Source organism: Hippoglossus hippoglossus, chromosome 1, assembly GCF_009819705.1.
Source record: "Hippoglossus hippoglossus isolate fHipHip1 chromosome 1, fHipHip1.pri, whole genome shotgun sequence".
In the NCBI taxonomy this organism is placed as follows: Eukaryota; Metazoa; Chordata; class Actinopteri; order Pleuronectiformes; family Pleuronectidae; genus Hippoglossus; species Hippoglossus hippoglossus.
This window is the reverse complement of record NC_047151.1, coordinates 13,091,252-13,115,768: the sequence shown is the minus strand read 5'-3', so window position 1 is coordinate 13,115,768 and position 24,517 is coordinate 13,091,252. Positions and strand designations below refer to the sequence as shown.

General features: G+C 41.3%; 1 protein-coding gene across 3 annotated transcripts in view; it reads left to right on the top strand.

Annotated features, from left to right (window-relative positions):
* The window catches only part of si:ch211-239f4.1 (EVI5-like protein), a 29,087-nt gene extending 6,101 nt beyond the window's left edge, over window positions 1-22,986 (top strand). The window contains exons 2-20 of one of the 3 annotated variants that reach the window (XM_034586868.1): window positions 5,079-5,461; window positions 7,394-7,583; window positions 8,655-8,879; window positions 9,465-9,539; window positions 9,821-9,946; window positions 10,116-10,259; window positions 10,375-10,464; window positions 10,938-11,035; window positions 13,858-13,918; window positions 14,041-14,094; window positions 14,642-14,674; window positions 15,712-15,852; window positions 17,454-17,570; window positions 17,770-17,910; window positions 17,993-18,160; window positions 18,653-18,799; window positions 19,024-19,119; window positions 19,214-19,309; window positions 21,230-22,986. In XM_034586868.1, the coding sequence (XP_034442759.1) occupies window positions 5,220-5,461; window positions 7,394-7,583; window positions 8,655-8,879; window positions 9,465-9,539; window positions 9,821-9,946; window positions 10,116-10,259; window positions 10,375-10,464; window positions 10,938-11,035; window positions 13,858-13,918; window positions 14,041-14,094; window positions 14,642-14,674; window positions 15,712-15,852; window positions 17,454-17,570; window positions 17,770-17,910; window positions 17,993-18,160; window positions 18,653-18,799; window positions 19,024-19,119; window positions 19,214-19,309; window positions 21,230-21,547 (2,562 nt within the window). In that variant the 5' untranslated portion in view covers window positions 5,079-5,219 and the 3' untranslated portion in view covers window positions 21,548-22,986. Of the gene's footprint in view, window positions 1-5,078; window positions 5,462-7,393; window positions 7,584-8,654; window positions 8,880-9,464; window positions 9,540-9,820; window positions 9,947-10,115; window positions 10,260-10,374; window positions 10,465-10,937; window positions 11,036-13,857; window positions 13,919-14,040; window positions 14,095-14,641; window positions 14,675-15,711; window positions 15,853-17,453; window positions 17,571-17,769; window positions 17,911-17,992; window positions 18,161-18,652; window positions 18,852-18,892; window positions 18,980-19,023; window positions 19,120-19,213; window positions 19,310-21,229 lie in introns of those variants that run through there. The other 2 variants (XM_034586870.1, XM_034586878.1) reach the window with 2 other exon arrangements.
* The last annotated feature ends 1,531 nt before the right edge of the window (window positions 22,987-24,517 follow it).

The following is a 24,517-nucleotide window of genomic DNA, read 5'->3' as shown; positions in this document are numbered from 1 at the left end:
TACTGATGCCCAGATCCTGGTCTAGGAGGAGATCCCCAGGACACCATCCTCTGACTCATCAGGAGCATGCCCAGACGTTGTCGGGAGTGCATACAGGCACGCGGAGGCCATACACACTACTGAGTCACATTATGAGTTGCCATTATGAAATTCACGAAAGTTGGATCAGCCTGGGATTTCAATTTTTTACATAGATTTTCGGTGTGGTTTTGAATCCAGCCCTCAATGCGTTGATGATTTTTGTTTCCATTGACCGTTGTTACTCCAGTTTGTTCTCAACTTATTATACAATGTATATCAGTAAAGATTTTCAACTTGTATAATCTGTTCATCAAGATCTGATGTGTGATTTAAGTGTTACCATACTTTATATGTAAAATGTTATTCTGGTGCAGAAATATAAAGTAGCATAAAATGGAAATATTCAACTAAACGCAAGGCATGAAGACCATCTCTAAGTACAATACATGAGTAAATGTATTATAAGTACTGCCAGACAGACATACACAAATTGATTGGCCTACTTAACACACCATTGCCCCTCTTCTCTTAATGTGGAGTGTGTTTCAGATGTCAATATGTCAGCATCAGTGCGTTGGTTTTAGCTAATAGTCATTCTCACTCCAGTTATGGTTTTCACAAACAGTGAGGGAGCTTTGAGCAGCAATATTATGAAAAAAATTAATTCCTTCTTTACAATGGGATTCATTGAGCAGTGTTGAGTCCTGCATAAGTCACATGGACAGTGGGTACAAGAGACGAATGAAGTGGAAATGGAAGAGTCCACGTGTCAATGACTGAACATGAGAGCACGAGCTACTAGAACAACAGGGAGGTTAGCAGCTACAGATTAACGGAGTAGTTGCCCTTGATGTTTGCGCTGAAAGGCCCCCGGGGGCAAGATGCACACACACACACACAGATGGAGGAGGAGAAGAGGGAGGGTGTGACACATCAGTGAGATCAGGGAGGGGGAGGTCAGTTAAAGCTAATATTTCTGTTTTTTCTTTCATAAAATGCTGGTCAGGTTTATTTTGTGTTACAGTTTTTTTCTTTGGTGAGGGGAAATAATTTACACCGCAGAATGTCTGTGAAAGCATGTAATCTTACTGTTTCCTTGCTTATTTGCTAAAGGGAAAATATGAATGCATCTCCCTTTTAGTTGGTCTACATAAAGCAATGTTTTTCCTTTCTTTTTTTTTAATCCTCCTCATTTCTATTGCCCCAGGCCAGCTCACTCTTTCCTCGCGAAACCCAGATGGGGGCCCCAAAAAGGATCTTTACACCAAGTGTTTTGTTAATCAGATATATTGTGTGCAAACCGTGGATGCAACATTCAGTGTGTGTGTGTGTGTGTGTGTGTGTGTGTGTGTGTGTGTGTGTGTGTGTGTGTGTGTGTGTGTGTGTGTGTGTGTGTGTGTGTGTGTGTGTGTGTGTGTGTGTGTGTGTGTGTGTGTGTGTGTGTGTGTGTGTGTGTGTGAGAAGAGGAATACAAGAGCATTGTTTGTTTATGTAGACAGTGACAGCTCAGAGAGGATGCGTTCAGGCATAGATTGTGCACAATACCGTAGTTGTGCGAGGTGATATCAGTCACAGAGAGACTATCCATCTATCTATGCGCCTTCACAGCAGATATGTAGCCAGTAATAGGCCAGAGCTGCACCGACCCACCCACATTACTCACTCGCCCATCCTGCTAACTTTGAACAAATAACTTTTGTTACTAGGGATATGTATTAAAAGAAATTAATGATATAATTAATAATAAATAAACATTCCCATAGACACTCTGTTTGCGCATGAATGACTGAACTAGGGATACGGGATGTGTAACATTTGGTTCTATGCTGAATAGGTGGTCACTTTGCAATTTAAGAACCATCAATGCTTATTTTGCACCTCTGTGCAGCTGTCTCTCTCTCACGCACAAACACATTGACACGTCTGTCCACTGGCAGAAATCCTGCCCACGTCAACAGCCCATTAAAACATCAGTAAGGTTTTTAATGTCCTGGCTATGCCATTGTACACAGTGAAATGATTAATCAACAGTAGGAAAAGTGCCTTGCACTGTACAGCCGATGCACAGTTGGTTCTGTCTGCCTGGATTTAATGTCTATACCATTGTGTACAGCCTTAATAGACTGAGGACTGTTTTGCTGTTATTGCCTTTGTAATGCAGATTGTTGCACATTCAACTTATCACAGTTTTTCTTAAGTTTGTTTATGTTGCCCTTTTATGTTCTTAGCATATAGTGCATGTCAGTGAACATGCTAAATAGTAACCTTTCTTGTAGTCTGCACTCACGCTAAACATGCTGGATTACAATGAACCCCCCTCACCCCTTCTCTCTCAGTCCTCTGCAGTTTCTTCCAAGTATACAATGACATTAGAGCCTGATGTCATATAACAGCCAAACTCAGGTAATCTGGCTTGTTATGCTTTGTCAGAGACCTTCACAGTGTCCTTTCGTGTGTGTGTGTGTGTGTGTGTGTGTGTGTGTGTGTGTGTGTGTGTGTGTGTGTGTGTGTGTGTGTGTGTGTGTGTGTGTGTGTGTGTGTGTGTGTGTGTGTGTGTGTGTGTGTGTGTGTGTGTGTGTGTGTGTGTGTGTCCCCTTTAATGGACAGTTTGACTTCGTCTTGTCCTGCATGACTCACACCTTTTACTGACCACAGTGACGTAGCTGAATAGCGGCCCATATGAATAAAGATTGAATTATGTTGGCCAATATGAGCCTTTCTCAGACATTATAGTGTTTGTTTGCTAACATGAGACAATTTGAAAACTTTTATTTTACAGAATGAATAATGCTGAAAATATTTATTTAAAAAAAAAAATATATATATATATATTAGTCGGGCTCAACAAATTATCTTGAGTAACTACTGTAATGTTAAAGGTCTGTTCTATTATTAATCAATTTTAATTTGAAAGGGTTATTTTATCTTCTGACCAAGCTTTTTACAAATGCGATTGGTCCCATTGGCCTGTTAATGGCTCTTTTGATTGGACTGGTTTCTGTGCATGAATGTGCTCCTTGTCTCTTCCCCATGCAGCGTGTTCCCTGCTCCTTTCCTCTGCTGCAGTCAGTGTTTCTTCTTGTTTTTGATGTGTATGTTTTGGTCGTGTTTTTCATATTACACTGACTAGTGACTGTTCCTCTCAGCTTTGGTGATTGATAACATGACTGCAATCAATTCTTCATCTGATTCTTTTCAAAATGTTCTAATACAAGGACAGTGTGATTATGTATATGATAACCTAGTCACTGTATTGTTCTTGTGCATACGGTTCATACGGAACATGTTGTCATCCGTATCTCCTCTCTGCTTTAGAAGCTATATCACATTCAACACAACGTCCAAGCTGTGTTTGTTTTCTTAAGCTATGTGAGAAATCTTTACACTGATTCTCAATAATAAGCTGTCAATCTTGATCCATGTATTTGTAAAGATGAAAATTATCTGAGCAGCCACAGTACAGGGCCTAGATGTGCTGTCTCACATTAGAAAGTTGAATGTTACACTTAAGACACAAATGCCTTGTGTGCCCTTAATCACAGTGAGTAAGTCATCTAACCTGAAACATTCAAACACACACATTGTTTTTTAATAAAAATTTGTGAAAACAATAATTCATTCACACTGTATGGGAGAATAAGCTTGTATACCTACTGTGAAAGCACACCTGGGTTTCTATGAGAAGCAGAACAATATAAGGAATCAATAATGCTCATAGATGAGCAAGAATTTTTATAATTACCCTTAAAATCTGTACTTAATTTAATTAAAGTCTTTTCCTCAAGTGTTTTGTCATATTTTAAGAAGCCAAATATAACATGTAAATGAAGCAAAATCACTAATTATTTGAAAACAGAGTGCTGGCAATGCTAAAAAGGCTGGGTCACAGTAACAGCACTTTGTAAGGTCTAGGTTAGGACCAAGAAAGTCATGGTTCATTGATTTTGGTCTTTAGCTCCAGTGGATTTGTTGTACAGCTACAGTTCATTTGCAAATGAAGATTGAATTATAATCACTTTAAACAACTTAGCAGTGTATGAAGTAGTTACCATCACCTTAAAATATATCTGAATTCAAGACAGGGATTTATTTGGACTTAGTGATTTCATAGTGAGTTTAGATGGGTACAGTGCAGAGCCCAGACCTTAACCCGACAGAATTGCTAAGGAATGAGCTCCGAGAACCGCCCACACCAGTGTAACTGGTGTGTGACAGATTCAGTTAGTGTGACTTGAATCATATTGTGTATGAATAAATGCTTTGTGTGGTCGCTAACAGTTTTATTCTCTCACTCCTCTTTACATTAGTGAAAATAATCCAACAATAATGTGAGGAGGCTCTCTCTAGGTCATATTAGCAGCGTTGTTTCTGTGTGAGGTGTCACTGGGCAGCTGTCTGTCTCAGAACAAACCCACCTCCCTGATAGCAGCGTCTGTCGAAAGTGTTTGACCACAATGCCATTCAGACTGATGTCATTACGGTGACTAAGGGCCGCTCCTTCAAAGCAGTTACTTGATCCAGGGTGTGGAGCACCATTATTTGCATCTTAATGTAGTTTAGAGCAGTATGAATGTTTCTATCCTCATAGCCAAGTGTGGCAGCTTACATTGTTTGTCGTCCACCCAGGATGTGTTATGGGTGAGGAAGGAACCTGTCAAATTTTGGTGTGGATCACGATTAGGGGTCAGATCCAGGAATTTGTGCATTTTATAATGAGAATAATTCATGGAGCTTGATGAAAAAGCACCGGGCATGTTTAAAAGACTAGTTGTGCAATTTGGTGCAGATCCAAATAAAAATCTGGATCTGGTGAAATTAAATATGTGTTCTTAAGGGGACTGTTTGGCCTTGGTGGAGGTATGCTCTCTACGTAGTGCCATTCTTGTTAAAAGCATTATTTTAACATTGTAGGGACTTTGGAAGCTGTAGAAGTTTGACTGGTGCATGTGAATTGTCTTATGTTATCTTGAGGTATGTCTGGAAAAAATGGAGGACATACATGTATTTGTCTCTTCAGTTCTTTTGATGACATGTTGCTTTATCTGCGTCCATCACAGGTTTGAAGAGCTCGGATCATATTGGCTCCACGGCCAGCCAGGTGGCCAATCACGTGACAGCAAGGTTCCCTGAGGAGGGAGACCAACAGTGAGACCCTTTTACCACACCCGGTTCACCCGTTCCACTCCATCATCACTGCCATGTCCTTACCTAGTGGCAGCCCAGAACGAGAAGGCCCTGTTGGGGCTCTCCCTCAGCTAGAGTGCCCTTCTTCCCCTCCCGGCATGGACCCAGACCCCTCATCCACAGGCAGCCCGGTGCTCAGCCCAGACTCCTCTTCCCACGATGCAGCGCTGTCAGCACCAGCAGCCTCTCCAGCGGACTCGGAGAACCTGAGTCCTGATGAACTGGAGCTGCTGGCCAAACTGGAGGAACAGAACAGGTGACAGTAGCTGCTCTTATTGTGTGAAAACAAAACAGTTGCTACATTTTCACTATGACTGAGTCGGGTCCAGAGTTCACTTGTACAGGCTCAGTTAGTTGACTCTTTGCTTTCCATTCTCACACACCACAAATGCAGTTTGGCTGATTTACCTCTTAATATATGGCAGTGATTTTTTAAACAATAACAGATTTATAAACACATTTTGGACCAAGTGAAATGATTGGCTGGTGTACCTTAACCAACCTGCCTTCCTGTGCACATGACTGGACTCTTAACAAGCTGGAGAGACACACAACTGAAGCAGAGACAATACATTAGCGAGCGAGTCAGAGAAAAGTGGGCTTCTAGCAGTTGTCAGGCAGTGTGCGTTCATGTGTTTTTTGAGATCAGTTGGAGGCTTTGGGATGTATCGGTAGCAAATATTAAAACTATAGCATGCTCTTGCTAGCTCTTCCAGGATTACCAACCTTAGTTTTAAAGTGGCTTGATTGGCTAGTGACTGCGCTTGGGTATTTGCTTAAACACATTTTGATTGGCTGGTGCTTCCTTAATCCAAAGAAAGAGCAGGACATCTGTTCTTCTACTCCAACCTGATGCACAAGCATCCTGGCAAATACCTATGTCATGCATGATATTTTTTAACAATAACTAAGTAATCAGTGTGTCAACTCAGCACAGTTTTAGCCTGTTCAGTAGGATAAATAAAACACCACAACCTAAAAATTATAGAAATAATTTGGGAACCAAAGACTCATACAATAAACATTAAAAGACTTTAAATCACAGCTACCTGATGTTCAAGTAAAACTCTCCTGATCAAACAAGAGTGTAAACTCTAGACTATAGATGAAAAAACGGACAAATAGGTCAAGTTAAAAGTTTCCTTGAAAGTTTCAGCTGCAGAAGCTCAAGTGCAGAATACAATGAGCTGAAGTTAGCATGAAAACAGCAGCTTATTAATGAGATGGACTAGTGAGAGATAATTAGAGCTTCATAATAAAGGATACAAAAATATGGTTTCTAGGGACTATTTTTAAAATAACTATAATGGTTATTATATATTATTTCATCCTGAAAGTTTCATCCAGGAACATTACATTTTATTTGATGTTATCACAGAAAGTAATCTGCAATAAAAGCCAAATATTATCTTGTTCATAGAACTAAGCAAGAACAATAGGACCAGAAAGATGACACAAGATTAGTGTGATTGTTTTTTTTAAGGAGCCACATGCTATAAAATTCTTAATCTACAAATCACATGTTTGAGCAGAAGGGTCAGACTGTGGGACGTAGGAGTCAAGTGACTAAAAGGAATCAGACATTTGAGGTCAAAGTGTGACTGAACCCTCGGGCGTGAAGAGCTTTCTCTTTAATCACATCATCTCTGCCTCCCACTGTCCTGCTGCCTCAGACTCCAAGGAATACAAGGATGAAAAAATAAATATTTACACTTACGGTAAAATTCAGCATTTAGCTTCTCTGAGATTTAGGTGATAACCTTGATACCAATCTTGTAATAGCTTAGTTATTAAGCAAGTAATAGCTAGCTGCCCACAGATAAAAACAATTCCAACTAGTAGTTCTCAGATTAGCACATTTCCCTTGTTTTTATTAATCTGTACAATACCTGTGGCGTAAAAAATGAAACATGTCGACAGGAGCTCCGTTTACTGTGGACTTTGGGCTTTTTAAATTTGCAGACCTTTTACATACACAAACCGTATATAACACACCACAGGAAATACAAACTTAAAAAGCATAGTATGTTAATGCTCACCTCAGCTTCCCTTTCACTCTCCAGTGTGTGTACCATCTTCTGTAAGATATCATGCTATTCTATGTTTCCTGTTTACATGCATCTTTTCCATCTGAAATGATTCATTCTAATATGAGCTTCTTGTCCCTATAAACTGTCTCATAATGCAGGTTACTGGAGGCCGATTCCAAGTCCATGCGGTCGATGAGCGGCTCCCGGCGCAACAGTGGCTCCTCACTGGTTTCCAGCTCCTCAGCCTCCTCCAACCTGTCACACCTGGAGGAGGATACCTGGATCCTGTGGGGTCGCATTGTCAACGAGTGGGAGGAGTGGAGACGCAAGAAGGACAAACTACTGAAGGTGTGCTATGGGGAGTAAAGATGGCATAGGAACGCTGTCACATGTAGCACTTTCTCAAGAATGAGTAATTTTGAGTATAAATCTATACGAGAGCATAGTAAGAAGATTGTCAGCCCCCTTATTTTTTCAGGTTTTCAGGTACCTTATCAGGTTTCAGTGGAAGTTTAATGGATCACCTTGTAGAAAAGAACAGAAACAGGACACTGTAAATCCCTGACTCATTGCACCTTCTATGCAGGAGCTGGTTTTTGTATTCACACGCACAGACTGTGTCACAGGTCAATTTTTTATTTGTGCATGTGTGTGTCAGAGCCTAGGGTTATTTTTTTTTGCTGACATTCTCTCCCAACTTACGGATTTATGTCCCGCTGTGTCCTCTTTGACAAAAAGAGGAAAAACCCAGGGGAAAAGAAAATGGATGAGAGAAGGGAAAGCAAAAAATAGTCACTGGAAAAAAGCAAAATGTTGCTAGCTGCCTACAAATTCTACAGACAGAGTTTAATGATTAGGTTTTGAAAAACATTAGGTTAAGAATTAATGTAAAGAGTGATGTGGTTGTTAGGCAATACGTCCACTATAGGGCAGCACTGAGGTTAGAGTCTTTGAGAACAACAAACATGGCGACGGTGAAGGAGGTTGTGATGATGTACCTTTTTGTCACTATGGTCAGGTGAAGTACTTGTAGTTTCTCACCAACTCCCAAAGTCTCTTCTCAAAAGGTTTCACTTTCAGAAGACGTGTACAAATTCAGTCAAAACTAGAATGGCACTCAGCAGAGCAAATATTGCCAAGGCGCAACATTCCCCTTAAATTCAATCAAGCGGCACCATATTTCACACACTCAGAGATATCAGTTCCTTATATGTGCCTGAATTTTTCCATCAAGTCTCGTGAATAATTTCTTGAGAAAACTGTAAAAATTTAGAAAACGCCCAATCTCGCAATGGTAAAATTCCTGGACCGGCCCCCAGAACCAGATCCGCACCAAAATTAACATGAGTTCTTCCCTGAACCATATGCATCTCTGCTCTGAAACCTCTCTCTGTCTTTCTCCCTCTCTCCGAACATCAGGAGTTAATCAGGAAGGGCATCCCTCATCATTTCCGGGCCATCGTCTGGCAGCTGCTAGGCAACGCCACTGACATGCCGGTGAAGAACCAGTACTCTGAGCTGCTAAAGATGTCCTCCCCCTGCGAGAAGCTCATCCGTAGGGACATTGCCCGCACCTACCCCGAGCATGAGTTCTTCAAAGGCCAGGACAGCCTGGGGCAGGAAGTCCTCTTCAATGTCATGAAGGTGAGCACTTCACATCAGCGTCTGAGCTTCTCTGTTTAATATGAAAAGGTGAGACTTGTGTCTCTTGGAATAATTCTGTGTTTCCCCCCCCCCCCCAATGATACAGATGAATGATAGCATGGTGTAATAAATATAAAAACAAGACCAATATGGAAGTAATAACAAGTCTACAAACACTGTGGTCAGAGTTTACTGCAGTATGCTTGGCTTGTCGTTTCAAGGGTTATTCTCTAGTCAGGGATTTGACCTTATCTTCAATTATGGGAAAGAGAAGATAGTTCTGAGAATCTTAAATTCCTTCAAATCTTTTGTAGTTGACACAGGTCTTACATTTCAACCATTATTAAAAAACACTTGAAAACTGCAGAAATCCTGCTATGATTAACATCTTAACATACTTTCTGATTCATACCTTTCTAATATGATTTTGTTCCTGAAACGTCTATATGGACATGGAAATGTGGAAGATTGTTATTGATCACTGTTCAAACAAGCTTGTTAACCGTCTACACAGCAGCGATTTTAGTAGCTGTTTCCTGTAGAAATAAAACCACCTGTGATGACTTTTTTTTATTTTTTATCCAGGCATATTCTCTGGTGGATCGAGAGGTGGGCTACTGCCAAGGCAGTGCATTCATCGTAGGCTTGCTCCTAATGCAGGTAATGATCAAAGGATCTGTAATTAGTTCATTATTCATAAAAAGCTCTGTACAGTACTTCACCTTGAGAGTTATGAGGTTTATTATGATCTGTCCCCTAGATTTCTCTGATTACTACAACTAAATCCGTTGATCATTTTTGAAAAATTGAAACGCAATTAAGTCATCTCTGGAGGTTCAGTCAGTGATTAGTGCAGTATGGGAGTCACTGTGTTTCAACATAAGCTTTGTCTAATTTGTAGTAATGAGAGAACTTTGCTCGCCCATGTCATTTCCTCCCAGATGCCCGAGGAGGAGGCCTTTTGTGTGTTTGTGCGTCTGATGCAAGAGTACCGTCTGAGGGAACTGTTCAAGCCCAGCATGGCGGAGCTCGGCCTCTGCATCTACCAGTTTGAATATCTGCTGCAGGTAAAGAGGAAGCACGTGTCCACCAACATGAGGGGTGCAGTGTGAAACTTGTCCATAGAGGGGCAGTAAATTACTTTTTTTTTATATCTCCAGCAACAACCTTCTTTTGTGACTTAAACTTTCGAGTTTATTTTAGTTATGTCAACTTTAAAATCATTTGTTACAACAGGAGCAACTTCCAGAGCTGAACGTCCATTTCCGGTCCCAGAGTTTCCACACATCTATGTACGCATCATCCTGGTTCCTCACCCTTTTCCTCACCTTCCTCCCTCTGCCTGTCGCCACTCGCATCTTTGATATTTTCATGTATGAGGTAGGAAACAAAAGTATCCGAAGATGTGTTTTACTTGTGTGACAGTGTATATTCGGTTTACTAATCCATATTATTTCAGTTTGCCAAGCTCTATAATAAAATCTATGACCTGCAGGGTCTAGAGATTATCTTCCGCGTGGGCCTGGCCATCCTGCAGTACAACCAGACTGACCTCATTCAGCTGGACATGGAGGGCATGTCGCAGGTAAACGGACACTTTCGGGAGAAATGAGTTTACTGTTCAGATTCACTCATGAGTCACTGGCTCCACATTTCCGTTTGCAAGCAAACTTTATGAAGTATGGATGTCCTCTAAAAAGGAGGCTTCGATTGCCTCTAGTAATCTTAAACATAAACAGCATTTAATGATACATGATATGCTTTTTGATTATTAATTATATGAAGTCAAGCACTGGCATGACGTTGATCATTATGAAACTGTAGTGGAACAAATTAAACAATAATGCCTGCCACAGGCAAGGTAATACATGGGAAAATCAGCAATACATTTTAATATAATGTATTGTCTGTCAGCTGCTGGCTCTCAGCAAAACCCTCCTATGCCTGTACGGCTCTTGTTCGCTCTTTCAAAATGTGTCTACCTTCATTAAATATGAATGAGCGTCTTTGTCAATCTTGAGCTCTAATCTTCTGTCTGTCGCCCTCTCGCCCTGCCAGCATTTCCAGAAGGTGATCCCCCACCAGTTTGACAGCTGTACCGACAAACTGATCCTCAGGGCCTACCAGGTCAAATATAACCCCAAGAGGATGAAGAAGTAAGAGCCATTAATACTCGACTAACAACATTTGTGACTCAGGCTTCATGTAAACTTGGAGGATTTGTATTTGCGTCTTACTAATGCTGAGGTTTTTACAGCGAAGTACGCTCATACCTGGTGTTAGATATGTGCTTGTTTTGGTTTTCAAATTGGGTGACCTGTAAATGTAGAAATGCTTTTACAAAGCGCCCACACACACACACACACACACACACACACACACACACACACACACACACACACACACACACACACACAGACAAAACATACCTATTAGCTTATCTATGTTTTTATGCTATGAGCAACAACTTCAGTTGCAGCATGCAAACTTTTGCGGCAGAAACATCAATATGAAGTAGATGCCTCTATCCTGACGGCTGAGACCATGGTCATCCCAAGCTATTTGAACCAGTGGTACATCTGTGGAGCAAGGTGGTCCCGAGCCCTCAACTTCAAACGACATTTCAGTCGTAAAAGTGTGTGTGTGTGTGTGTGTGTGTGTGTGTGTGTGTGTGTGTGTGTGTGTGTGTGTGTGTGTGTGTGTGTGTGTGTGTGTGTGTGTGTGTGTGTGTGTGTGTGTGTGTGTGTGTGTGTGTGTGTGTGTGTGTGTGTGTGTGTGAGATAGATAGCAGCCATGACTAAGGGCATTTCAGGGCAGGAGAGGATGGAGGGCATCTCTGAATGGTAGAAGAGGGTTTATTTTCAGCATAGACTTGAAAATGAGCATCTCATTTTCAAGTGAGAGTCTCCTGACTCTCACTCATGAGCGGTCCCTGGTGGCGAGGGGCTGCCCACCTTTTGATTAGGTGTTTACTTTTTCAAATATATATACACTACCGTTCAAAAGTTTGGGGTCACCCAGACAATTTCGTGTTTTCCATGAAAACTCACACTTTTATTTATCAAATGAGTTGCAAAATGAATAGAAAATATAGTCAAGACATTGACAAGGTTAGAAATAATGATTTTTATTTGAAATATTAATTTTGTTCTTCAACTTTGCTTTCGTCAAAGAATGCTCCATTTGCAGCAATTACAGCATTGCAGACCTTTGGCATTCTAGCTGTTAATTTGTTGAGGTAATCTGTAGAAATTTCACCCCACGCTTCCTGAAGCACCTCCCACAAGTTGGATTGGCTTGATGGGCACTTCTTGCGTACCATACGGTCAAGCTGCTCCCACAACAGCTCAATGGGGTTGAGATCTGGTGACTGCGCTGGCCACTCCATTACAGACAGCAGACCAGCTGCCTGCTTCTTCCCTAAATAGTTCTTGCATAATTTGGAGGTGTGCTTTGGGTCATTGTCCTGTTGTAGGAGGAAATTGGCTCCAATCAAGCGCTGTCCACAGGGTATGGCATGGCGTTGCAAAATGGAGTGATAGCCTTCCTTATTTAAAATCCCTTTTACCTTGTACAAATCTCCCACTTTACCAGCACCAAAGCAGCCCCAGACCTTACCTCCACCATGCTTGACAGATGGCGTCAGGCACTCTTCCAGCATCTTTTCACCTGTTCTGCGTCTCACAAATGTTCTTCTGTGTGATCCAAACACCTCAAACTTTGATTCGTCTGTCCATAACACTTTTTTCCAATCTTCCTCTGTCCAATGTCTGTGTTCTTTTGCCCATATCAATCTTTTCTTTTTATTGGCCAGTCTCAGATATGGCTTTTTCTTTGCCACTCTGCCTAGAAGGCCAGCATCCCGGCGTCGCCTCTTCACTGTAGACGTTGACACTGGCGTTTTGCGGGTACCATTTAAAGAACCTGCCAGTTGAGGACCTGTGAGGCGTCTATTTCTCAACTAGAGACTCTAATCTACTTGTCTTCTTGCTGAGTTGTGCACCGGGGCCTCCCACTTCTCTTTCTACTCTGGTTAGAGCCCGTTTGTGCTGTTCTCTGAAGGGAGTAGTACACACCGTTGTAGGAAATTTTCAGTTTCTTCGCAATTTCTCGCATGGAATAGCCTTCATTTCTAAGAACAAGAATAGACTGGCGAGTTTCACATGAAAGTTCTCTTTTTCTGGCCATTTTGAGAGTATAATCGAACCCACAAATGTGATGCTCCAGATACTCAACTAGCTCAAAGGAAGGCCAGTTTTATAGCTTCTCTCACCAGCAAAACAGTTTTCAGCTGTGCTAACATAATTGCACAAGGGTTTTCTAATCATCCATTAGTCTTCTAAGGCGATTAGCAAACACAATGTACCATTAGAACACTGGAGTGATAGTTGCTGGAAATGGGCCTCTATACACCTATGTAGATATTTCATTAAAAACCAGACGTTTCCACCTAGAATAGTCATTTACCACATTAACAATGTATAGAGTGTATTTCTGATTAATTTAATGTTATCTTCATTGAAAAAAACAGTGCTTTTCTTTGAAAAATAAGGAAATTTCTAAGTGACCCCAAACTTTTGAACGGCAGTGTAGATGTCATGACATAGAAACGGTTGGCATGTCCTTATGCATGGACCCTGCAAGGTCCAAGACGATTTGAAACATTGTCAACCATGAATGTTTTTGATGATGTCATGATTTTTTCTATTTTATTAATTTGGTAATAAATGTGATATTAAATATATATTAAAGCCAGCTTTATTGTATTTCATTAGAGAAAAATCATATAATTTTACAGTGTGTAGTATCTCTTTAATTATTGTGATGAGTGGATGAGACACCAGGAAGAGGCATTTTCCTGCTTTGTTATTCAAGCAAGTCGGATGTAGCAGAAATTATTGAAGCAAGAAGGAGGAAGTTTTTTTTGTTTATCATATGAATGTTGTGAAGTTAACATTGCGTAACCTGTTTCCACTAGACTTGAGAAAGAATACACCACAATCAAGAACAAAGAGATGGAGGAGCAGATTGAGATCAAGGTGTGTTTACGCATTATTATGTATTTGTGCACAATAGGGATATTCCATTAAAGAGTTTTAGTATGAAATTGAATGCAACAACAAAATGACTCCTCAGTACTTCTCCCCTCCTCTCTGCACAGAGATTACGCACAGAAAACCGGCTGCTGAAGCAGAGGATTGAGACGCTGGAGAAGGTAAGAGGTGGATTCCAGCTCATCTAAATGCTAATATGAATCGGTTTTATGCTGTATCAAACAACCCGATCACTCAGCAGAGGACTCTTCACACTATGATCTGATGAAGTTAAACACTGTGACAGGATCATTCTGCAGGTTGTGTGTGTGTGTGTGTGTGTGTGTGTGTGTGTGTGTGTGTGTGTGTGTGTGTGTGTGTGTGTGTGTGTGTGTGTGTGTGTGTGTGTGTGTGTGTGTGTGTGTGTGTGTGTGTGTGTGTGTGTGTGTGTGTGTGTGTGTTGATTGGGGCTATTTGCACACAAGGTTTTTCCCTCTGCTTGAGCACTCCAGAGAGACTCACTGTCATTTTAAAGCTTCTCCTCTGTGAAACACTTTTTTTCTGAGTGCTCTCACTGCTGCTTCTTTTTCTACACTCCTCTGTTTTTGTTTCAAATGTCCGCTTCCTCAATCTGTGACCCTTTATCCTCCCCGGTGTCCCACTCTCTTTCACTTTCTTCATTTCTCTTTTTTTTTCATCCTCTTGTTCCTCTCCTTTAATACGCTGTAGGAGAGCGCTGCTCTGGCAGACAGACTGATTCAGGTAGAGTACTGTAAACCACTTTCCTCCTGAGCTTGCTGTCCTCCTCTTTCTGCTCTCCTGCAGTGCTTCTCTCCCTCTTCCTAACAATCCCCAGGCAAACGTGCATGAAAAGAATATTTTCTATGTAGTTTATCAGTTCACGTCCTGTCATCCCTGAATGCATGTACAGTTATTTATCCATGATGAAAATTTAAATGAGGCAGAACTATCCCTGCATGTGGCATGTAAAAGTTTATTATTACTCATGTTTCTATTACCAATTTTTTATTATAAATGCCTATAATTCAACAAAATGTGAATAAAATACAATATACATTTTGAGGAATATAAGTATTTACTTTCTTGCAGAGATTTTACATAAGAAGAAATGTGTTTTGTGTGTTAAATATAAAGCTGCTGCCAGCAGACTATTGTCTTCGCTCAGCATAATAACAGGAAACAACCTGTCTATTTTCTTAGCTTGCTGCAGGCTTGTATTTTACCACCTAATTTGGAAGAATTCAATAAAATAGATAAAGCATGTTAATATGTGACCTTTAGAGGTGCTTTTAGATGGATTTTTGTGACCTTCAAACAGAACCAGGCTGACAGGTAGGTTGTCTCGGCTAACTCTCAGCAAGAAAGCAAATTAATCTATTTTATGAAATGTTGAACTTTTGCTTTAAGACCATGTGGGGGGCCATATAGCTCACCTGGTAGAGCTGGCGCCCCATACCAAGCCTTCAAGCCTCTGCAGTGGCCCAGGTTTGATTCTGGCTTGCAGGTCTTTGCTGCATGTCACCCACCCCCCGTTTGCTCTCTTCCCCCTTTCACACTTAACTCTCTCTCCCATCAAATAAAGGCCCAAAATCCCAGAAAATATACTTTTAGAAAATCAGCCATGTACCATGTTGCAAAGTTCCCCTTAAGCAAAATAAGATTGCATTCCCTGGATGCCCACAGTTATCCTTTCCCTACATGGATATAAACTCTGCATTATAAAGTTTGCACTTCACAGCCGATCGTGACCCCTCTCCCGCTCCGACCTGCTGTTCCAGGGTCAGGTGACGAGGGCACAGGAAGCAGAGGAGAACTATGTGATCAAGCGTGAGCTGGCAGTGGTGAGGCAGCAGTGCAACACGGCCAACGAGAGCCTGGAGAAAGCGCAGGACACCATCAGAGAGCTGCAGCAACAGAAGGTAAGACCTCAACCCAGAGTCTGCTCAGACACTAATGCAATGACTTTTCCTCTCATGGTAGAAGCAGTTAATCTGCAAATCTCTGTGCAATCTATTAAGTGATTTTAAAAAGCTGGGTCTGAGTTTGTGTGAAAAATCACACTTGCCCTGTTTCACTTAATCCCAGTTTCTAAAAAGGACAAAAGTACAGATCATGTCAAGTGCTTGTAAAAACATAGAGAATATGACAACATAGTTTTAGTCTTAACTAATTAAAGGACAATTTTTCGTAAATACATTTATTCTCTCTTGAGCTGCTTTCAGGATTGCACTGAACTCAGGATAAGCCCCTGAAATGATCCAGAGGGGCTGTATGTGAGAATGCAAATGTCTGAGTCAGACGCTTCTGAGTTTCTCAAGAGTTTCTCCTGCCAGCTCCAAAGTAAAAACTCAGGAGAAAGCCTGTTAGTTTCCCTAGAAAAAACAAACCCTGGTGGCCAGGACTAGTTGTCTTTATAAAGGGATATACAATTAAAATTCACTTCAGCAAATCACGCTTCTCTGAAAATGTGTGACAAAATTCATACATTTTCCTTTAGTACTCTTTTTTAAAGCTATATACATTCACACACAATTAAGAGCAGGAAAAACTAAAATAAAAAATGAATTAGTTGTATTTATATCATTAAATTATTCCCATTGTGAAAGGTCATGTTATTCCACCGAAGATTGCCAGGACCTATCACCCACCATATTTCACACAGCTCCACACACACTCACAGTTCGCATCGATAACAGAGACCGTGATGCTCGAAATAACGAATCAAGACTCTTTCACTCACGCTATGTACTTGCCCAATTTCAAGTTTTTTTTATTTTGCCTCGTAGGAAAGTATTTTTCCTTTCAGCCTTCTCTGTTTTCCCGCCCTTCTCACGTTTATACATTTGCAGTTTCACCTTGATGTGGTGACATGAAAATGTACAGTGGCTTTTTCAGTTTCTTGAGTGTTGCTTGATATGCCTTTCCTTTTGTTGATCAGCAGTTTTTGAAGTTGGACTGCTTTAAAGACAGTGTGCTAACAGATGGGATTAGTCACAGGGCAAACAAATCAGCTAACATATTTTTTTTTAACAGTTTTCTTATCATGTTGTTCAAGTGGCATGTTGAAGTCCATGCTCTTGTTTTTTTTTTGGTTACACAAATGAGGAATATTGCAGTAACTCGTGTGTTGCTGCAAATTTTCTGCTGTCTTCCTCAAATGTAGCTTGTGTGCAGAAAACTTGATGATGACAGTGTCGCCTTTCAGAAATAAAGAAAAAGGATTCAGGAGCCCATGTCAGCATAGTGAACATTGAATGTATTGTTAGATTTGTCAGCAGAAAAAAACAGGAAGAAAGCAGCAGGTGTCATAATTCTCACCCATTAATGCACTGTGTTACTCCTAGCTCGGCTGAGCCCCTCATAATGACAAAATCTACATAGAACTATGAAATAAACATTCTCAATTGTGAGTAGATATTAGTACATCAGCAAACTCAGAGGAAAGCTGATCAACAAAATGATCCAAGTTTTCACAGACCTGAGATCCAGTCATCCTTCTTACCAGCGATGTTTGTCTCAGTACACAGAGCAGTTCGTGAGCACTTTGCAGACCCAGCTGGAGCAGTCCAGACTACGAGAGGCCGACCTGCTCGGAGCGATGAAGGAGATGCAAGACAAGGTGCTTGACCTGGAGAAGGTGGGCTCATTATATGGAATAATTCAATTTGTATATTTAATAAATATACAATCCAGAAAAGATGTGTGTTTATATTAATATTTACATTAAAAAAAAATCTAAATTCAAGTTCTATATATTTGGTTGTATTTGGCCTCACAGAGCCACCAGCATGGCTGTGAACTCGTTTTACTGTAATTAAGTAATGTTTGCCATCCAGAGGAGCAGTTGCCTGCCTGATGAGAACAACGTGGCAGCTCTGCAGGAGGAGGTGAAGCAGATGAAGCTGAGGGAGCTGGAGACGCTGCGCTCCTTCAAAGAGATGCAGGACAACGTCACTGAGCTCAACCAGCGCTGGCAGGTAACAAACACGCAGGCTGGCGCTGTTTCTCTATAAACCACGCGTGTGTCTGTTTGTTCACTATTTACTCCTGTTCCCGCAGCATCACATGTCCCGTGGCAGCAGCACAGGTGGCCACTGGAAGGAATCCCCGAAGAAGAACGCCATGAACGAACTGCAGGACAAACTGATGACGATCAGACTGAGGGAGGCGCAGGCCCAGGCTGAGCTCCGAGAGGTCAAACTAAAATCCCTGCAGCAGGAGAGCCAGGTTAGACACACAGCACAACTATACACTGTGAATATCAGAGTATAATTTTCTCCTCTGTGGTGCCAGTGATTAGTCAGATAATCATTAATCAATCAAATAACTCCAGAAATCTGTCCGTTTGTCTGTGGAACGCATATCTCGAGAATTGTTAAGGTTAAAATCAAATGCACTGCGATTTAGACATGCACTACGATCAATATGAATAAAAACAACGACAACCACTGATTCTCCAGTTCGGGGTTGTGCATACTGTGGTGTATGAATAATGAGGTCAACAGTTCTTTGTGCAGCAGCGGTGGTGCAGCTTCAGGTTTCTGTGGAGTCCAACAGCAGGTCTACTTGCTGTAGCTCAATTACTGCAGGTCACTTTTAAAGTTTCAGAAAGAAAGGGCTCTACATTTCATAAACTAGCCGATCAATTGATTCATCCAGAAAAGATTTGTTGGATCCGCACTCACACTCTCGCCTTTTTACTTCTTTTTTTTACTCCAGAACCAAATCAACGGCAAGCTGATTGGTCGCAATGAGCAGGAACGCTCCGCACTGCAGGACCGGCTCCAGATGCTAGCCAATCAGAACAAAGCTCTCCAGGGCCAACTCAATGAGATGAAAAGGAAGCAGGCCGAGTTCGACTGCAAGGTCTGAGTGGGGAGCGGAGGGAGAGTTGAGGAAAAGCAAGAAAGCATTTTCCCGGGTCCAGTTTAGTGAAATATAAAAGACGTGAACATATATAGTAGTGATAAGACACTAATAACTAGATGGGAAAACAGCAATAAGACAAAAGAAGAAAATATATTAGAAATGTTGCTTTCTTGTTGTCTGTCTTTCTGTTGACTCCCCTCCCTCTGCCCTCGTACATGCAGAGTAAAGAGGAGGTGATGGCGGTGCGACTGAGGGAAGCAGACAGTATGGCTGCCATGGCTGAACTCCGGCAGAGAAACGCTGAACTTGAGATACAGGTGTGTGTTTATGTGCCTAACATTAATATACAGTATATGAAGTGACTGTAGAGAGACTTTGACCTGCAACATGTCTGTGTCGAATGTATTTCAGAAGGAGGAAGGGCTGATCCAGGGCCAGCTGAACCACTCCGACTCTAGACAGTACATCACCCAGCTCCGGGACCAGATTGCTGAGCTCAAGAACGAGGTTCACACATGCACAAGCACATTCACACGCATACGCACACCATACTGCAGCCTTGGAAACCACCACAGAAATATCCTCTCTGTGCAGTGTCACAGCAGACACCACTTCCACCTTGACACATTCACAGTAGTGTCAATGTCTTTCTTGTAAGAAGAGACCACCGCTCCTCCCAGACTTGTGTGCTCTCATCATTTGGTTCTCAGTGAACGATGAGTGAGTTTCAAAAGACTTGGCGTCTATCAGTTTTATCTGTCACAAGTAAACACACAGCTGTGTGGCATCTACACACAGTCAGTGTGGGGGAAGTGGGATTAAAAGATGATCTGAATCTCTCCAACCCTCTTTGAGAGACGCAAAGTTCTCACCGAACACAAGCTCAGGGTTTGTTCATTCAGAGAGTACTAGTGCGTGACTGAGAGAATTGGCTCAACTTTTAAATGAGGTGTGTGATGACACTGGCCTTCCCTTTTCTTCTCCCTCTCCCCACCTCCTTTGCTTTTCATCAACGCTGTGGTTTTATGAAATGAGAGTGAAACTTGCGTGCGTACCGGTGCAGATGAGGAAACATTGACCTTTATCGAAAAATCTCAGCAGCGGCCCTCTTTAAGCGATCACTTTATGATTATGAGACGTACTGACAGTCCTGATACACAACTTATTCTACATAATGCAGCTCTTATGCAAATATTTATATATATTTATAACATTATTTGTTGTGATTCAGTTTAGGGATTCATTTAGCTGTTTCCATTTAGCCTTTTGACATGCTTTGATCATCAAAAGGAAAAGCAGTACGGTTGCTATTTTTACATTATTATGTAAATTAAAAAAAATAATTAAAAAAATTTGACCTATGTTTTTTGCTGTAGCGTGAAGAGCAGTCAGGCTCACTCAAAACATTTCCATTGGTTAACCACTGGTTTCCCCCTCCCCCCACCCTGCTGATGAGTATAAGATTTGGGGGAAACAAAAACCTCATTTGTCATGAGTCACTGTGGTACATGAAGGTTAGCATGCGAGAAGCATGTGTGTGCAGATGAACTGTTATGTCAGTTGAGAGTGGCTGCACCTTAATCTAAAAGCTCAAAGAAATGAAACGATGAATAATGGAAGAGGAACTTACACAAATATCTCCTATTTATTTTTTTATTGATTTAGTTCCTGTATCTGACATCACAGTCAGATGAGAAACCTCCTGTGCCCTGATTTATGTGTAAAGACCCCATTGACCTATTTGCAAAACCTCTATGGTAAGCAGGATACAGATCAGTGGGTTTCACAGTTATTCCCCCCCCCCCAGCAACAAGGTTTTTGCAAAAGCAGATGTAAAACAGTTTACACACTATTACCTCTTACTCTGTCATCAATACTGAAAATATTAACTGTGCTACTGAATCCCCATATTCTCTCACAGCACAGCTGATGTTTGAAACTCCTTTGTGAAATTTAAATCATGACAAGACAGATGGTCAAAGGTCAAGGTGACCGTTCCCTTACATATGTTTAATTTATCTACCACCAAGCCTAAAGGCAGATGTAGTGAGAGAGAAATGAACAGACGAAATCAGCATCTTCTACGTGTATGGCACCGTTTTTTCATTCTGAGATATTTGTATTCTTTTTTTTTTTTTTACTTTTGCACCTGTTGCATGTTAGAAACGTCATCAAGTGCCCACTCACTTGTAGAATCTTGCAGAGGATCTCCTGCTGTGTTCTCACATGGGCTCATTTGGGTTTTTGCTAGGGGGCTGGTGGAGAAACTCTGGAGGAAGTCTGGAGGCTCTCACATACAGCCCTCCAGAGAATGTCAGGAGGTTTTCAGTGCATGTCTGAAAGCTGCTCCTGATTTCAGCTGTTTGAAATATAGAATAAATCTACCTGTAGGACCCACCAAATGAAAACCTTCTTCCCTGTACTCAGATCAGACAAATGCGAGGGCAAAGGTTGGCTCCCAGCTCTGGCATCAGTAGCGGAGGCCTAAGCACCAACTACCAGGATCTCTGCCTGGCCAGCCCCGCCTCTGCCGAGGGGGACTACCTGAGCTCAGACGACGATCTTCTCCCCAGCCCGCTGCCTCCCAACGCACTCTACCCCACCCTGTCTGGTCCGTGTCACCCATCGGACCGCCTCGACAGCGAGGGCAGCACGGACAGCGAGGCGGAGGAGCGCATGCGGACACACCCGGACCCACAGCAGCTGTACGGCAGCATGGTGTGCGCAGAGGGGCTGGATAATTGAACATCTGGAGGGGGTGCGAAGATTCCTATGGGATTTCTTTGACCTAAAGAGACGCTGGGACTCTACAGGACAGGACTGCCTCTGTAAACCAGAACTGTTCTATCCAATCCAGTCCTCCTCCGCAGCTTTTCCAGTGTTTATCTTTTACTTTATGCAGACATAATGGCATTGATCAGACCTCGGTTGGTGGTCACTACCTGTAGTCTCCATTCCTGTGACTGCCTCCTCCACCCTGTTCCCCCCCACTGACCGTACCCTGTCCAACGAGGTCGTATAAAGCCTCTCTCCTTGTTCCTATGTGTAACTGTTTTCTTGCCATATCCATCCAAACACAAATGTACACAAAAAAAACTCTGGACTAACAAGACTGATGCTGCTCGCTGCTTGAGATCAACACCGGGACCTGATCCTGTGACCATGACGAGGAATGAATCATGGGTAGACAGATAGAACTTGTCTCTTTCCCTGTAAACTGAATAACAGACACTGTATCCTCTGTCTACCCTTATATAACTCTCTGTCCTGATTGGTTCAGTATTACATCCATCTTAATTGTTTCCCCTTATAATGCCTTTCTTTAGAAAGACACACATCCATCTTCACTGCCTTCATAAAAACAAACAATCTGCCATCAATTCACAAAAGAAAATTCAAAATGTCGACGAGAAATGAAGGTACAGTGTATGAACATGTACACATCAAACTGTGGGGTTATCACAAGGTGATCCGTGAACACTTTGACATTACTCCATCTGTGTCTGTGGCAACAAGAAGGCAAGTGAGTTCATACGAAAGCTCATATTCATCATAAACCACAAAAAAGGAAGGAAGATACCCAATGTTGCCAAATCTTTTGTTTTTGAATTATTTATGTTGTAACTTATTTTAATATTTTTTTATTTTTTTATATATCTAAATGAAACTAGGAGCGTAGAGATAACCTACAGAGGCCAAACTTTCTACAGCATCCTTTGTGCCAACTACTACAGTTCTACTGTGACACCGAGTGTTTCTGAGATGGGAAAAGTGCTGCTATGATTTTACATTTAGCTTCTTCCATTTTCTTTTTATTATTTCATCTTAATCTGTGTGAGCAGTCTAACGTGTTATCTCCCTGGAGCTTCTCAGTATTTATCCATCAAAACCAATAACTGGTTGCATCTGTGTGAGCTGTTGAACATTTTGGGAAATAAGTTTATTCACTGTCTGAGAGATAAAAGAGCTGCAGGGATAGATGGTTATTTCTATAACTTACACACAGTAAGTAGTAAGTAAGTAGTCCAGCACATCACCACCACTACCACACCCTTCATTACACCCCAATTTGTTTGTACACCACAATTTGCCAACATCATTCCAGACAAAGTGAGGCAGCTTTTTTTTTTACATCTTAATCTACTAATCACTAAATAACTATTGAGCATTAGTTAGCTGCCCCCCCCATTTCAGAGAATTTCAAGAATAGTCAATATTATTACGAGAAAAAATGTCAGCATTTAATAAGGATAAAGTTGTATTTTTTTTTTTTTAAAACCTATACAAAAGTATTACTTAAGAACCTCTACATTCCTCATTTTCACACCGACGACATTGATCTTTTGATATTCCCCCTTAGAATGGGACATAGCCTAAAATTCTGACTTTTTTTCTCATAATATTACAACTTTATTCTCGTAATATTACAACTTTATTCTCATAATATTGCGATTTTATTCTCATAATATTATGACCTTATTCTTGAAATCTCTTTAAGTGGCTCTGATACTCGTCGTAATAAACAGACTTGAGTGTTATGAATAATTGTATTTCCCAAAATTTCAGACTATACCTTTTAACTGTCAGTGTCCCACAGAAGCAAAAAGAATAATCCAGGTATCTGTGCTGATGTGGAATCACCAGCTCATGCGCTCATATCACTTTGGGACAGCTAACTGGAAACTGCAGCATGTGGCCCAATGAAAGTGGAGAGAGTCGATCATATTGTAACGATGCCAAACAAAAAGGCTGACATCATGACTGGAGAGTGTGTGGGTGGGAAATATTTTACATATCAAATAATAATATATTCTGTGTAGGGGGAAAAGGGTGTAAAATGTATGGAGAAATATGAGGTATACGGTGTGACAGGAAGAAAAGTATATAGATGATATTTAAAGCTGTATCACTGTCAGTCAAGTCAGATTGTGAGGAGAAGAGTCTGACAGGATGTTGTATGAAGAACAACGATCTCTGCTCTTTGCACAACAGAGAGAGAAACTCTGCTCTGGACATTCAGCAGTGAGATGTGGTGCGGACTCATGGTGGGATCATTTCTTTACTTTACGGACGGACCTTAACGTTTACTTCATTCTGAGATGAACCATCCTGACTTCGTACTGTGCTTCATGTTTTCATCGGACTAACGATTTCCCCTAAATTCTCTTCAGGTCCACTTCATGCTTCACTGTTCTGGCATTTTTGTGCAGCAGTAATGAACGAACAGTAAAGCAGAGGATTAATGCAATCTTCTCTGAAACAAGGAAATAGGATCTTCCAGTAAGGGCCATTTAAAAAGTAAAGAGGATGTTCGTTTGCCCACCATTATGTTGCAAATAACAGCCTTTTAGTGGTCATTGGTGGGTTTAGCAGCTGAAATCTGTACACTGGAATCAGTGTTTGCGTATCATCAGACCATATCATTATATGTGTTGTATTCATCATTTCACTTCAGTTCCTTAGAGTTGTTAGTATGTACAGAACAAGATTTAGGCCGTTAAATCGTTTACTTTGGCTGAAAGAGTTGTAATCCTTCACATTTTTACCCATTTTGTCTACTACTCGTACTACCAAGATTCAAAAGATTAACAGAAAATATACTGGGTCTGATGCGGGGGACACAAGTCGGGCATGTTTTTCACGTCATCTTTGTCGCAAAACAGTAGGTGGGTTTGCATCCACGTGTTTGAACATGAGCAAGTTAAAAATCAAAAT